Source organism: Empidonax traillii, unplaced genomic scaffold (assembly GCF_003031625.1).
Source record: "Empidonax traillii isolate 1590-97213 ecotype Southwest subspecies unplaced genomic scaffold, ASM303162v1 scaffold187:size1931383, whole genome shotgun sequence".
Lineage (NCBI taxonomy): Eukaryota > Metazoa > Chordata > Aves > Passeriformes > Tyrannidae > Empidonax > Empidonax traillii.
Genome location: NW_020955380.1, coordinates 272,037 through 286,801, shown reverse-complemented (window position 1 = coordinate 286,801; position 14,765 = coordinate 272,037). Strand labels below are relative to the sequence as shown.

Below are 14,765 nucleotides of genomic sequence, written 5' to 3'. Positions count from 1 at the left end.
CACCTGTGTGTGTTTCTTTCCCTGTCCAGTTCCAGTGGCTGAAGTGCCAGGTGAGTGTTCCTGCACCTCAGCAGGTTTCCACAATTCCACAGGAATTGCACCACGGTTAAGAGAGCTTTTCCATCAGCTTAAGAATTAAGTTCATTCACCCCACTGATTGCTTTACTCTGCAAATAATTATAATTTAAGTAACAAACCCAATAACGGAGGAAGGAAGTGGAAGAACTGATGAAATAAATACAAGCCAAGATTTTCACACAGCAGAAGAGAAAGGTAAGACTTTATTAGTTTTACCTGGTCATTGGTATTAAGATCTGATCCACGCCCTCAGAGCTACACTGTTCTTATGTTGTCTTCCAAATGCTGCCTGTCAGTACAAGTTTGCATGCAGACATTAGGTGGAGGGAATAAAATTTGCAGGGGTGTTTGTCATTCTGAAGGATAAGGACAAAATTAATTACTGCTTTGTGGTTTAGAGTTATATATTCAGATTTTTCATGTCTTGTTGATGGCTGTATGTGTCTGGATGGTAACCACTGTATCTTCTCTGCTAGGTGGGAGGAGTGTTTTCATTGTTTTTCACTCCACTGTGTATTTCTGTTTGGAGGGGAGGTGATTTTATTGTTTGTTTTAGAGCTTTAAGGCCGCTTTCTGGAACAAATCCTTTAATACCTCCATCTTCCTGTAGTATGAGGATTACCCAGACCTGATGGGTGAGCAAAATCTTGACTTCTGCTGCCTGGCAGATGGCCCTGGGGTGCAGCAGGTCAGCAGAAGAGGCTTGAGGAGCTGTTACAGGCTGTGGAGCTTTTATGTCTGTGCTGTCAGGAGGTACTGGTGGTGCAGGGCAGGACCTTGTGAACAGAACAGGAGGGGAGGGATGGAGTAGCTGTTTCATGGAGGAAAGGTGCCTGTGCCCAGGTGTTGTGAGTGCAGTTGGGCTGGCAGAAGGCACAGTTGTGGCAGCAGGAGCTGCTCCTGGTCAGTCAGTCAAATGCCAGCTGGAAGAGTTGCTCTATGAAGACCACGATCTCCTCTTGAGCAGGCTTGGCCCTGGTTACTCCAGAGCAGAGAAGGTAAGTGCAGGGAGCAGGTGTTCCCACAAACAACACTTAGTACTACTAGTAAATCATTACAGCTCCTTGCCATGCTGCTGGCACCCACATTTGTAAGTTCTTACCTGGAAAAGCATTTCTGTTCAGGAGCAAGTGCCCAGTGCACTTGCACTGTCACTTTGGAAAGCAAAATCCCTTTCTGGTGAAAACCAGCAAACTAGAAATTAGTAGGGTATGTGAAGGAAAGAAGCTGAGTTTTCTGCTCTCCCTGGAGCACCTCACTGCTTGTTCCCCCTCGACAAGGGTTTGTGTAAGTGTGTGTGGTGGGAACCCTGGCAGTTTGGAAATGCCAGCTGTGTTCTGCCCCTTCCAGCCTCAATCTCACATGGCATCCGAGTGGTGCTGGCACTGCTGCAGCTGTTCTTTAGGAGAGGAACAAAGGCAGCACTGTATTCCTTTGAGTCCCTACAAAGTATTACAGCTTTCTCCTGCTCTTTCAGCAGGATTAACAGTCTGAAACTACCCAGAAGCTCCAGGGTGCTCCTTAGAGGTCTGGAGCATTGTATAACTCATGGATGAACTGACACCCAGACTGTTTTTTCCACCTGCTCAGTGTTGAGAAAATGAAATCATTTGCAATAGTGTTATAGGAAGCAAGGGACCTTGCCTCAGTCTGTATTTTATGAGCTGATTGCAAGGAGAAGAGTTTTAGAAGGAGCTTTGCAGCAATACAATTCTTTTTTCTTATTAGTGGTTAAAAAAAATCAATATTCAGAAGTAGGTGTTGCAACAAAGCAGGATTAGTTTTGTGCCCTTAACAGCAAGTAGGAGGCACAGCTGCTGTGTTACAAACAAGCAAATAAAACTGGATATTGTGTTTGGCAGTAAAGCAGGATAATTTCTCTCAGGCAGAGCAGGCAAGTAACTCAAGAGCTCCACACAGTCATTACCTGGCAATTTTGTCCTACAAGGATCAGCTGCTCTGATCATGGTGCCTCATTGTGCTAATAGGAATTGGCATTTAATGGCAAAACCCCCCATTCCCAGGCAGGATGGGGCACTTCTGGGATGCTTAGGCCTCTGTTGCCTGCTTGGACTGCCTTGGAATAAATGTGTAGCATTTATTCTTCAAAAGCAGCACAGAGCCGTTTCCCACAGCAGCTGCTGTTACACTAGGAATCTCTGCTTTTGCCTGATTCTTCATTAGTTAATTCACATAAAAACCAGCATAAATATTTTAGGAAAGCAACCAGGGCTTACAAAGTATTATTTTTGTTCCACTGTAGTTTAAAGACAACTGGAGTTTAATTGTATATTGTTAAAAATCATAGAGTCATGAATGAAAGTTACATTAAACTTTCTTTTAATTGAAGACAAATAAAAGAACCAAGGGCTCAAACACATTTTAAAAAGACATCTTCTGTTCCCCAATGTCTTCTCTCGAGCAAAATATACAGCACATATATATATATATATATATAACATAACTACATTCAAGTACCAAACAGAATTTACATTTTCCCAAACTGAGAAAATAATGCACATGATTCACATACCTTAAACCCAACCATGCATAAAAACACTGCCAATAAATCAGGAGTGGGACATAATTCATCACACTACCGTGTATTATTCTGAAGTATCGACAACGTCATTGGAATGCATTAACACTTGGGCGTGTGGGTTTGTAATGTGTAACCCTGCTTTGAAGTCCAACTGTTCAGAGACTTACTTGTTCAAGATCTGTTCAAATTTAGGGTTAATAAAAGAAAATCCATCAAATGCAGATTGATCCATGGACTCAATCAGGTTTTTGTCACTGTAGGACAGTTTTGGCTTCTCGCTCAGAAATTCTCTGTCAAAGTTGTTGTAGTCACTTGCTGATTTCTGTGTTAGAGAGGAAAGATGGTTTGAGACAAGCTTTTTAATTTATTCCAGAACAAATTACTTAAACACAAAAGGTTGAGCTCCCTCCCTTCTTCCCTTGCTTTAGAGAAAAAAAAAAAAAATCTCATTTTAGCCTATTTTAACAAGACTAAAATTATAACTGGGTGATTGCTTATTAGTAGATGAAAGCAAACAAACAAAAAAACCCCAAATAGCACCAGGTTGCTTTGGAAAGAACCACATGGATTTGTGATAATGCTGCACAATTACCCAAATATTATCTATTGGCAATAGCAATGCAGCATTTACTTATATGTAAGCCAAATATTTCTTGCCATTAACCAAAATGTTTAAATTCCTGTGAGCATTTTACAGGCTGTACTTACTCAAAAAAAAAAAAAAAAAAAAGGGCAGTATCCTATATCAGCTGCTTTGTGTGTGGATAAAATATTTGTGTGTGTGTGTTTCATAAAAATTGACATTACTAAAGATTACTCCATTACAGTAGCCTCAAGCTACTGGTGCTTCTCCCAGGTGGCATTGCAGAAAAGGAAACCACAAGGAACTACGAACATTTCTAACAGAGAGGAGAATTATCTGTTGATTTTCCTGGAGATTTTATTCAGGAAGGAGCTCCCTGAGAGCACACAGGAGGACAGTCTTAACAGGAAGATTTCTGGGCAGTCAAAGCAATACAGTGCACCATTTTATAAGTGAACCATGCAAGAACAAGGGGGTTTCAGATACACACTTCCTCATTTGTAAAATGTGAGGGGACAATGGCAGTGGGATACTTGGAGCAGGTTACAGAAGTCCCCCCTTCCCCTGAAGCTGCTGTTTGCCACAGAACAAAGAACAACTCACGTACCACTTTTGGCTTGAAAGGAGGGTCCACCTCCCTCTTCTCTAGCGCTGTCCAGTTGATTGTTTTGAAGAAAGGGTGGTCTCTGATATTCCCAGTGACCCCAAGTCGTTTTGCTGGATCCCTTTCAAAGAGCTGCAAGAGAAGACACCCGGTAAAGCCTTCCATCTGCTCAAAAGGTACGTGGAAGTGGAAGAAAAACAGGTATGCTGCTGAAAGAACTGAGGTTGCTGACAGTAAACAGATCATTAGTAATTCATCTGACCTGGCTTTTCCTTGGTAAAGGCAATTTGCTTGCTGAGAAACAGCTCCTTTCCAAAGCCTGGATTTGCCTCTCCTTGGACAGAGGCAGTACTGGGACCCCCCTGTTGATCATCAGCCTTACCTTTTCTAATATGTCCTTTGATTCCTTGGTAATCCAGCGTGGGTAGTGAGGGGTGTCCACTCGGATGGACTCAAACAGTTCATCCTCGTCATCCCCGTGGAAAGGGGACTGGCCAATCAGCATCTCATACAGCAGGACCCCAAATGACCACCAGTCCACAGAGAACGTGTACCGCAAACCCTGCAGGATCTTGTTCCGCAGAGCAAGAGATACAAGCAATTAAGAAAAGGAAGCAGTATATCCCAAAAAACAGGAGAGGCATTTTAAGAGAGAATCATAAATAATAACTAGAGCATTTAGGGGAAGAAGAGAAATCCATCTCTCTGAGAAACTGTGGACACTGATGCACATCTGCGGTTTTATCCTTGGCTGCTGTTTGTGGGAATGTGGCCAGCTCTGTGGACAGGTCTTTGCTCTCATTCAGAAGTTTTCTCCATTAACTTTAAATAACAATATACTTGGAAAACATCTTCTCTACTGTCTTACAAGGTGAAGGGAGAAGCAAGTGACGATGAAAAGTAACTTACTACAAGACAAGCTTTGACATAATTTATAGCTTTAAAACCCAATACCTTAGTTGGGCTACTTTGCAAATGAGATTTAAAAAAAAAAAAAAAATTAACACAGGGAATTTAACTCGATGAGATTCCCCTTAGAAGCTGCCTTTGTTTTAATTCTACTTGTTTGCAGGGGCACTAGTCTGTTTTCCATCTACAGTGCACATATGTGGATTCATTCTGTGGGAGCCCTCTGTGTGTGCTGGCTACAAAAAAGACCCCAGCTCTTACAAAACTGAGCATTTTAACTTTTTAAAACCATGTTTTTAAACTTGCAGTTATGGAATATTCAGAAATTTCAAGTACTTTCTATAAAAACTCAGGTATAATTTTTTTTTCTCTCTGCTAATGAGACTTTGACTTTTCTGAACTATTAGTGTACAAAGAGATGATTAATCACAGCAGCCATTTCTGACATCAGAGCATTAAATCCATCCCAGTGGTGTGTGGCTGTGCCTTACTGACCTCGGGAGCGATGTAGTCTGGGGTTCCACAGAAAGTGCTCGCTTTGTTCTCACCAACAACATTTTCTTTGCACATTCCAAAGTCGGCTATTTTGATGTGGCCTTCTTTATCAAGCATCACGTTGTCCAGTTTTAGGTCTCTGCAAAAAGCGTTTAAAAAGAGTTGTGTTTTAAGGGAGTCATTTTTGTATTCAGATGCACTGATAAACACCTCCCTACAGCATAACAGAAGCTTTTCCAGGAAAATAATCATCCGTCAACACAATCCATACATTTGTGCTTTGGAGGCAAGGGAAGAATTCTCTTGTCAGACAAAATAAGAGGCTGAGGTGCATACAGAGAGTGTGACCTTATAATCCTCCACATTTGCTTTCAGATCTAAAAGCACAGCCAGTGCTTCTGTTGCTTCTGGAAGGCGGTGTGAGTTAATGCCCCAGCAGCTGACACAGCACTGCTGCACCAGCTCTGGAGCTCAAAAGAAGGATTGTGTTGGATTCTGAGCGCCTTTGGCAGGAATGTGATTGTTTGAAGCCTGCCCAGCTCTTAACACTACCTGTGACTTGTTCCTGGTTACAGCACCAGCTCATGTGTTGTGGCCACGGCCTGTGAAGTGTCCTATTCATGCCTTTTTTTTTCAGAATAACACTACTCAATCAAGTATGAGCTTTTTCCCAGCAGTTTCCAAAAGCTACATTCCCTCCCTTTGACCATGATGCATTTTTTTGTCCATCTGGCTGCAAATGCACATACCAAGTAGGGCAGGCTGAAAGAAAACTGTGCAGTCCTCAGGAGGACTCAAATAGAGCAGACAGTTTTACATAAGAACAGGGCAGTCTTTTCTCTGGGTAGCTGAATTTCCCAGTATCAGCTAGTCACATTTATCAGTGTGAGCTGCAGCTCAAACCAAGAGCTCCTGATCTAATGCAATGCACCATAAATCCTTCCATGTTGGGACAGCCAGCTGCTGCTCATCTGAGCAAGCTGAATATATTTGAGATGGGGAATCCTCACAGTAACTTAGGGCACTGCACTTACCCAGCTACAACAAGTCCTAAAATCTTTTGCATGATGTGCACTTACATGTAACACCTACTTAAAATTGCTCTGAGTCAGGTTCTGGGGTTATACTGGTGAACATCCCATTTGAGATGGTAAAAACCCAGTACCACTGGGTTTGCTGGTGTCTTGTTGGAAGCAGAACCATTTCTCTGAAAATATTTCATACCGTGAAATTCCCCCCAGGAACAGTCTAATTTAATGTAGGGAAATTTAACAGCAAGCCTAAAAATGCTTTAAAAAAATCTGGGATGGAAGGATTTCATGCTGCTGACAACAGTTTGATCCTTTCCTGTTTAAAAACCTGCAGGACGCTGTGGGAATAGAGCTGGGAACGTTAAGTACTTTCCTGGATTATGGCTGTCTTCTCTGAGAGGCAGATGTGCTTTTAAGAATTGTCTTTCTTCACCAAGGATTCCTGTAAGGTTCCTCTCCTTTACAAATGCTTTTTAACTAGACTCTAATTTCAGAAAATCGCTCTGAAGGATGGATGCTCCAACAGATGTTTCCTATTTCTATAGAGGGAGATGGACAATAGCAGATATTTGGGCCATGTTTACCTAAGGCCTTGTGTAAGGCTCTGAAGAACACACACATCATTCTTTGCACCTGTTTATTATACAGGTGAGAGATGTCTTAGCAAGCAGTTACCAAACAAGTGCTTTCAAGTTGAGGGGTGTGGTGAAAGGGCTGAAACGGAGAGGAAAACTACATTAAAATAAGCTTCTGATTTCTTGTAGAGTGGGAATATATAGTCAGAAGCAGTGGATCAGGGTCTGGCCTCTGCTGCTGCAACCTGGTGTGACAGAAGCATCAATGTTGTGGTTTCAACAGAAGGCAAAACCAGGCAACTTTCACCTCAGTGGTTTGCCAGTGGAGATTGATGAGCCTCAAGGACCCTCTCCCTCACCTCCAAACTAAACAGACTTATGATTTGAAGGCAGTCCTTAAAAACAACTGAAACAGAACTGCTTTTGTGTGACACAAATATCATTCCATCACTCTAGTTGCCAAAGAAAAAACCCACACAAACAGAGATTCATGTCAAGCATGTGAATGGCCTTGGAACTACATCAGATCACTGACAGGCAGCTTGTGCTTGTTACATCAATCAGGAACTCAGAGATGCACAAAGTGCTGAGACAAACTCCAGGTTCCACCCTGGAGCTGGCTGGTACTCACCTATAAATAATGCCTTTGCTGTGAAGGAACTGGAGCCCACATAGAATTTCAGCTCCGTAAAACCTGAAAAGATCAAAACATCTTTTAATCCTTGCTCAGTTTAAACATAGCCATGCAGAGAGATAGCCAAAATATTGCTCTAAGCATCTCTTCATGGAGTGAGAAGCACTGTACAAGCCTTTAAATCCCAGTTTATGTAGCCAGATGCTGTAAAGCTGCAGGTGAATCCCTTCACCAAACATCGGCAGTGTCCAATACCAAACAGCAGAGGGGACACGACTGCAACTTGCCATAACACTTCATTCCACTTCCCTGAGAGAACACTGTCCCTTTTCTCCTCTCAATATTACAATTAAAACTCTCATGGCTTGGGGTGAGAGAAATAGAAATTGACCTTAAACTAAAAATGACAGATAAAGTAACAATAATAAAATATTTTTGCATCTTTTAAGGATCGCCAGAACTGAAATCTTCAGCCATAGGTGACTGACACAACTGCACTTGCTGAACAAAGCACCCATTTTATTAGTATCTTGTGAAAGGTACAGGTGGTCCTGTGCTATCATGACAACTTATCATAACAATAATCTAAAAACTGATTATTTTTCCATTTTTTTTCATCAAAATACTGTTCCAAAGGACACTGAGGCTGTACCTTTTTCTTTTCACCTGCTGGCTGATGTTGCAGTCTGTTTTGCACCTCTAGGTACAAGCATCCCACAAAGTAAAACATCACACTATGTAAATTAAGAAGGCCTAACTCCACAGATGATTCAGTGAACTTCTTCATTGTATTAACCCAGTGCCTGGAAATGCCTTTCCAATCATCAGCCATTGAAATGCCAGGGCAAGTAAGGGGCACAAAACTAGCAGCAGTAAACCCAGAGACTAAAATCCTTCATGGAGATGGGGAATGAAGGGTTGTGGACTTACGTTGCTCTGTAGAGATCAAAACGCCCCTTGTCTTGTATGTGGAACATCAGGTCTCCCCCATTCAGGAACTCCATAACAAAGAACAGATGATCCTGTTTGCAAATAACCAGGGAATGAAACAATTACTGATGCTGTCCCAACCACAAATGAAGTAGAATGTGCCTACGGGGGACCAAGCAGCCTCCTCTGCTGAAGGATTTTCCTGTTTCATGCACACCCTGAGAGTCTGGAAAGCTCCTACAGAGTTGAGTGGCCTGGGCTTGTGAAGATAAATAACTAATCTTGTATTCTGTGGGTTTCTAGGCTTAATAAAAATACACATTTAAACAGACTTACTGACTTTTTTACCTGTGACAGTCATCTTTTCTCCCCTCATTAGGGGAAAGTTTGGATCAAGGATTTAAATTAAACTGCCTCTTATTTCAGACTGCATAGATATTTTTCTGATCTCATTCTGTCCTCATCCACATATGTTTGGTCCTACTCATATTTACTTTCCACAAGGCCCATTCCACAGAGCACAAGAAAAGGAAGCCTAATTCTTGCACCACTTTCACTTGACTGCAGATAACAGCATCCATTAAAAGGCTTGATCTGTTGTGTTGCTGTCACCACTGGGCTTTTTCTTACCTTTGTCTGAAACGTGCAGTACAGATGTGTGAGAAATGGATTTTCCCATGCAAGTGCGAGGACCCGCTTTTCCACCATGGTACATTCCACATCATCATCAATTAGCACCACATCTTTTTTCAGGGCTTTGATAGCAAAGTATTCGTTCTTCCCTTTCAGCTCAGCAAGCAGAACCTACAAAAGATAAAGGATGATGTTACAGCATGGGTAGGAAAGACTTCCTACTGATGGTATCAGTCAGGGAAAGTCATAGCAGGTGCAATGACAATTCAAAAAATACATTTAAATGGGAAAGATAAGGGAGATTTGGGAGTGTGAAGCTGCTGGGCAGAGATGAGGAGACAGCGGTTGTTCTGTCAGTGTCTTGTGAGTGTATAAACAGCAGCCACGTAAAGCCTGTTCCTTCCCCAGGGCTGTAGTTTCACAGAGAGCAGTGGACAGGGCCCATGAAGAACATACTGCTCTCCCAAATATCCCCCTGCCCCTGCACTGGGACATTATGAGACTGTTTCTGTAGAGGGCATGAACCTAAAATATCCATTTGCACCGTCGTGCATAAAGGGCAATTCCTCTGCCTCGATACTAAACAACCACCAAAGTGCTGTGCATTATGAACCACACTTGAGTTTAGACAGGATCCAGGGGATGAGTTTTTAGTGTCTCTGACAAAGATGTCTCTATACCATTCTGTTAGAAGATTATCGACCCAAGGAGGTGTAAGACCTTGCTGGTTAATGGAAATAGCCCGTCACATTGCAGAGATCAAGCAAGGCAGACGCCTTAAGCTCTCCAAGTTTGTTACATACCTTTCCAAAGCTTCCCTTGCCTAGTACTTTGTGGAAGACAAAGCTGTCTATGTTGAATTTTCTCCTTGCAGCTCGTGACGCTGTCTTGGCTGTGCTTCCCTCCCAGAGCTTATCGTACTCGCTGTTATCTGCTGATCAAAACAGGGAGGTCTAAGTTCAGTGTATGCAGAAACACTGCATGACTCATATCCCTCGATAGGAATTAGGTACTGGCACAGTATTTCAGTGCATCTGCTGTTGGAATACTGGTGAACCTAAACACAAGGGTCAGCTCCTGTGGTTTATAGCCAAGTTTAAATTACTCGAGGGTACTCGATCTGGATCTGAATGGAACCTGTGATTGTTTCTGATGCTGGGTTTAAGCAATACTTGGGTATTATAAAAATCAAGACCCTTAACTTTTCCCTGCGACTAAAATGTAGAACATAATTTGGAGAAAAAGATACTTTACAAGGACTGCTTGTAAACAAACTATTTATTTATCTTCCCTGAGCAGAACAGGACAGTCTCTCAGCCTGTCCACATAAAGAGATCTGATTTATGCCCAGTGCTGGCTAAGGAGCACGATCATACAGTTTAATCCTGATTATATCCTAAAATTAATAACTTTTTTTCTGCCCTCTGCTGCATAGATCTGTTGGGTCACTAACAAGACACTGATGTTAATCATAAGATGATCCCGTGCATGCCCTGTAACTGCCCAGCATTCGGGACAACCCAGGCAGCAGTAACAGCAGCTGCACCCTGATGTACTTGGCAAGAGGTTTTGGGTTTTTTCGCTCTGGTCTGGCAAAACAAAACAAGTATGCTAAGTAATATAAAAATTTTTTTTTAGTGGGTATTTGAACTGAATTAATTCAATGTATGGATGAATATATAAAATCCTGTACACGCCAGACCCACATGTTATCTCTTACTGAGTCTGGGCATTTCCATCTGGTAAAACATTACTTTTACTGTTGCATTTAATTTTGCATAAATTATCATAGGTCAGCAGTAATGAAAATAAGCTTATACAATGCTTGAAGTCTTTAGCAATAGTGCAAAAACAAACACCAAACGAAACTTTACTCTGAACCCAGATGGGGTTCCAGGTGTTTGTCAAAAGTTATGTAAGAATTTTGTGTGGCCAGGAGATAGTAAAAAGAAATACATGCCTTTTTTTTTTAACAGTGCTTATTGAAAAAGATTGTCTAACACAAGGCAAAAATAAATAACTACTTAAATTGTCTGGTAGGTAAATGGCCATACAGACACATTTTCACTTTCCTTACCTGTTGTATCTCCTCCTGGAGCTTTATGTTTCTTATCAAAATCTTGATAAATACCAACACTTTCTACAGACCCCGAATCGGACCTTCGTGTAGATTTCTGAGGAGAAGGAACATTTGAAATTTCAGTAAGGAAATTTAGTAAGGAATTTTAGTAAGGAAAAGATTGAGGTTTTCTGGGTCATGAAAGAGCTGGCGCAACAGCTCTCTCTGTTTTCAAAGTAAATATCCAGTGAAAGCTTAGGAACACACAGCTCAGAGGAAGCACTGTTGGCTTTTGTGATATATTTTCCTGTTTTATTTCAGGACTTGTGTCTGAATCTTTATCTGCAAGCCAGAAGTCAGCCACAAAAGACAGTCGAGCTGCAGCAGGAGATGAGAAATGTAAGCTATGGGGTCAGTGTTAATTCCAGAGGAGTTTTCTCTGTCTGTGTGTATGTAATATAAGATTAATAAAAATTGGTAGTATCTGGTATATTCCTCTTTATTCATTTAATTTTATCATTCAAGTGGAATTTTAAAGTTGAAACATGTAAAACCAGACTTCAGTATTATGATGCCACTGTTTAATCAGTTAAACAGATAAGGTGAGGATAATCTTGGCACCACAGAACTGGGAAATCACACACCTTTTAAAAAATTCTTTAGGTGGGATCCTCCTCCCCTCCATTCCCATTTTAGGCTATTGATATCTTTGTAATTTCTATATATATAAAATTAAAAGGAGAAAGCTGTTTGCATTTCCTCCATTCCAAACTCAGTTCCCTATAAAAGTAATACAGAAAAGATGATGTGAAAACCCCAAGATGCTCTGAAAACAAGGAATTACCTGAAATGGCAATAAAGCATACCTGGCTAACTTGATTTAAAGCTTCAGCTAGCAACTTCTGGTTTATTCCACACAGGTTTGCCACCTTCTTCTGGCATTTATGATGCACATTCATCCCACATTCTAAAAGAAATGTAAAGTTGGTTATACAAGCATCAGGAAGACATTGTCTGACATTAGAACAAAAAGGCTGTTTCTCTGAGCAGTTCAGAAACCTTGTTGTAAGACCAGGCTGGACACGAGCCTGTCATTGTTAACAAAATTGCAGTTTTTATCTTATCTTCCACACAGTGGAAATATAAAAATTGTTCACAAGGAAAAAACCTCCTATCACCATTATTTTAATCTCAGAATCTGTTACAATAAGGTTCATCCTGCCTTCTGTGGGAGAATTATAAAAGCAGTATTTACAGTAAACGCTTTCCATGCACTTTTAGGCGCTACCTTGAGTCGGAACCACTGAATTTCAGCTCTTCCCAGAGTAGTAATTTTGATTATACACAAGGTTACACCTCCACAGTGTGTTCCCTGACTCCATCAGCAGCAGCTCACCTTGGCTGAGCTGCCACATGAGCCCAGTGCCTCTTTGTCTGTCTCGAGTACAGAAGCCTTTTCAACCCGCACGGATGAGACGAATCCCATCCTACACAACACACCCACAAATGCCCGGTGTGTAGCCCTGGGGGTGGAACCCTGGGAAAGGTCCCAGCTGCCTTCCCCTCCTCCTCCTCACCTTCACATTTGAGCCCTTGCTTGACCAGCCCCCAGAGCAGGCTGCCACAGTGGTCACAGAAGGTCGGGCTCATGTAGTTGTAAACTCTGAAGCGATGAGGCATGTCAATGTTGAACCTTTCCTTCTGAAACTGAGCACAGGGAGAGGGAGGGGTGAGGCACTGCCCAGAGCAGGACCAGCTTCTGACAGAAAACTGCTCGGATATTACAAGCCTACAACAATTTTATATCAGTCTTACATCCCTCATCTAGCAGGGAAAGGATCTGCCCATCAAATACCCCCCAACTGCTCGCGGGGCTTTGGAAACTTTGTCCACTTCCTGAGGAGACAGTTCCTTGGGTTGTACAGCCAAGCATCTCCCATTTGGAGCTGGCAGTTTCCATACAAGGTTTTTGTTAGTTCAGGAGTGTTTAATTACATAATTACGGTATAAGTATATTGTTCCAGCTCTTACCATTGTGTCCCTGCTGTTGGCTGCAGTACCAGTGCACCTCCCGATGATTTTATCAATACATTTCTTATGAATAGCAGCATTGCATTCTTCAAGACATGCACAAGAAAAAAAAGGACTCCTTCAGATAATAAATACATGGGATGAGGTGCTTGCATTTCATAGTAGAATGTGAAAAATACACACCTTTCCATCATACCACAACTCCCCAAAATTTCTTTTCCATCAAGATGATGATCTTTTTTGAGCTGATTCCCCCACACCCCACATTTTTTTTTAATCATAAACTTTACTTCTAAACTAAATCAGCCTCCCTTAGGCAATGCTATCAGCATTTGATAACAGAAGAATAATATCATGCTTTTGAGTTTTACCCTTTGATATCTCCTCTCTGTTTGGAATAATGCACAGAGATCTATGCTCAGTCAAAAGAGCTTTTCAATTCAGCTGTAAAAAACCCTTCATAGTTGTACTTAATTTTAGAAAAATTTTCACAAAAGCTGCTGTCATAAATGAGTGCAACTTTTCCACAGCATTAAACACTTCTGAGAATAGCTGAGTCTAAGTCTTGATACTAAAAACCCAGGTAGGAATCTCAACTATATTCCTTCAATTATTGTGCAAAACTGATATTTAACATCTACTACTACCACCTATGGTGATGATGCACTGGGCTATGCATATTTACAGAAGATTTTTTTTTAAGTAACTATTAGATCTTCAGAATCAGTAGAAGAAAACAGTAGAAGAAAAATGTAAAAAAAAAAAAAAATCCACTTACGCCTACATTTGTATCCCTGCTTGTTGAGTCCCCTGAAAAACAAATGTTAAAGAAGGAAATAAAACCCCATACATTTACAGGAATAAAAGACAGGATTTTTTAAAAATTATTATTATTTTTACTGTGACAACCAATTTGTCTATGGGAATACTTTTCCTATTAATAAACCAGTCCAAGTTCTGCTAATCAGAATCCTCTGTCTTCAGAAAGCAAGGTTTAGAGGGTAAGGTACTGTGTTTTGATAGACCAGCAAATTGAGAGGGGAACCCAGAAATGACAAGATTTCAATCACATGGGAAATCTTCCTGCTCTGCCTTGGGATGAAAACAGCTTTGCTATGAAAGGGATCCAACTTGTGGCCCCTTATGGGTCTTTACTCTGCCATCAGCCACTTCACAGCTCAAAGTTTGAGCATTATTTTTCTCAGATCCACCCACCCCATTCTCTTGTGACAGAGCTGCTGTTGATTATTGGCCAGATCTCACTTGATGCTGATGGAATTTTTGTCAATCACTTCAGTGGCAAAAATATTTAAGTTCTGTTTTTTAATGTGAAAGAGACAACTATAGTTCTTAGGTATAAAAATGCTCTTAGTAAATATATCATTTCAGTTTCCAAACACACATGAATTTACGTGTCATGTTTTGTCTCGATGTACCTGAAGTGAATTCGGAAGTTATTTGGGGGTGGAAGAAACTTAATTTTTCCTTCTTACCATACGAAGTCTTTGCAGACAGAGCAAAATGTAGGTTGTCCAAAGAAGGTGGCAATAAACTCATGATTTTTGATGTAGTGGATTTTGGCCTGTTTGATGGCTCCTCTCCTGTTAATAGTTACTGTGCCCTCATTTTCCTTCATTGACTGTTTGCAGTCTAAGGGGGAG

General features: G+C 41.2%; 1 protein-coding gene across 3 annotated transcripts in view; it reads right to left on the bottom strand.

The window, feature by feature from the left end:
- Window positions 1-2,330: 2,330 nt before the first annotated feature.
- Window positions 2,331-14,765, bottom strand: part of PRKCD (protein kinase C delta) — a 58,345-nt gene continuing 45,910 nt past the window's right edge. For 2 of the 3 annotated variants that reach the window (XM_027886488.1, XM_027886491.1), the window contains 14 exons: window positions 14,598-14,754; window positions 13,883-13,914; window positions 13,105-13,190; window positions 12,651-12,780; window positions 11,940-12,040; window positions 11,092-11,188; window positions 9,818-9,948; window positions 9,012-9,185; window positions 8,382-8,473; window positions 7,449-7,511; window positions 5,212-5,350; window positions 4,190-4,378; window positions 3,811-3,939; window positions 2,331-2,942 (listed from right to left, as the gene is read on the bottom strand). In XM_027886488.1, coding sequence (XP_027742289.1) covers window positions 2,784-2,942; window positions 3,811-3,939; window positions 4,190-4,378; window positions 5,212-5,350; window positions 7,449-7,511; window positions 8,382-8,473; window positions 9,012-9,185; window positions 9,818-9,948; window positions 11,092-11,188; window positions 11,940-12,040; window positions 12,651-12,780; window positions 13,105-13,190; window positions 13,883-13,914; window positions 14,598-14,754 — 1,679 coding nt within the window. In that variant the 3' untranslated portion in view covers window positions 2,331-2,783. The remainder of the gene's footprint in view (window positions 2,943-3,810; window positions 3,940-4,189; window positions 4,379-5,211; window positions 5,351-7,448; window positions 7,512-8,381; window positions 8,474-9,011; window positions 9,186-9,817; window positions 9,949-11,091; window positions 11,189-11,939; window positions 12,041-12,650; window positions 12,781-13,104; window positions 13,191-13,882; window positions 13,915-14,597; window positions 14,755-14,765) is intronic. The other variant, XM_027886490.1, reaches the window with a different exon arrangement.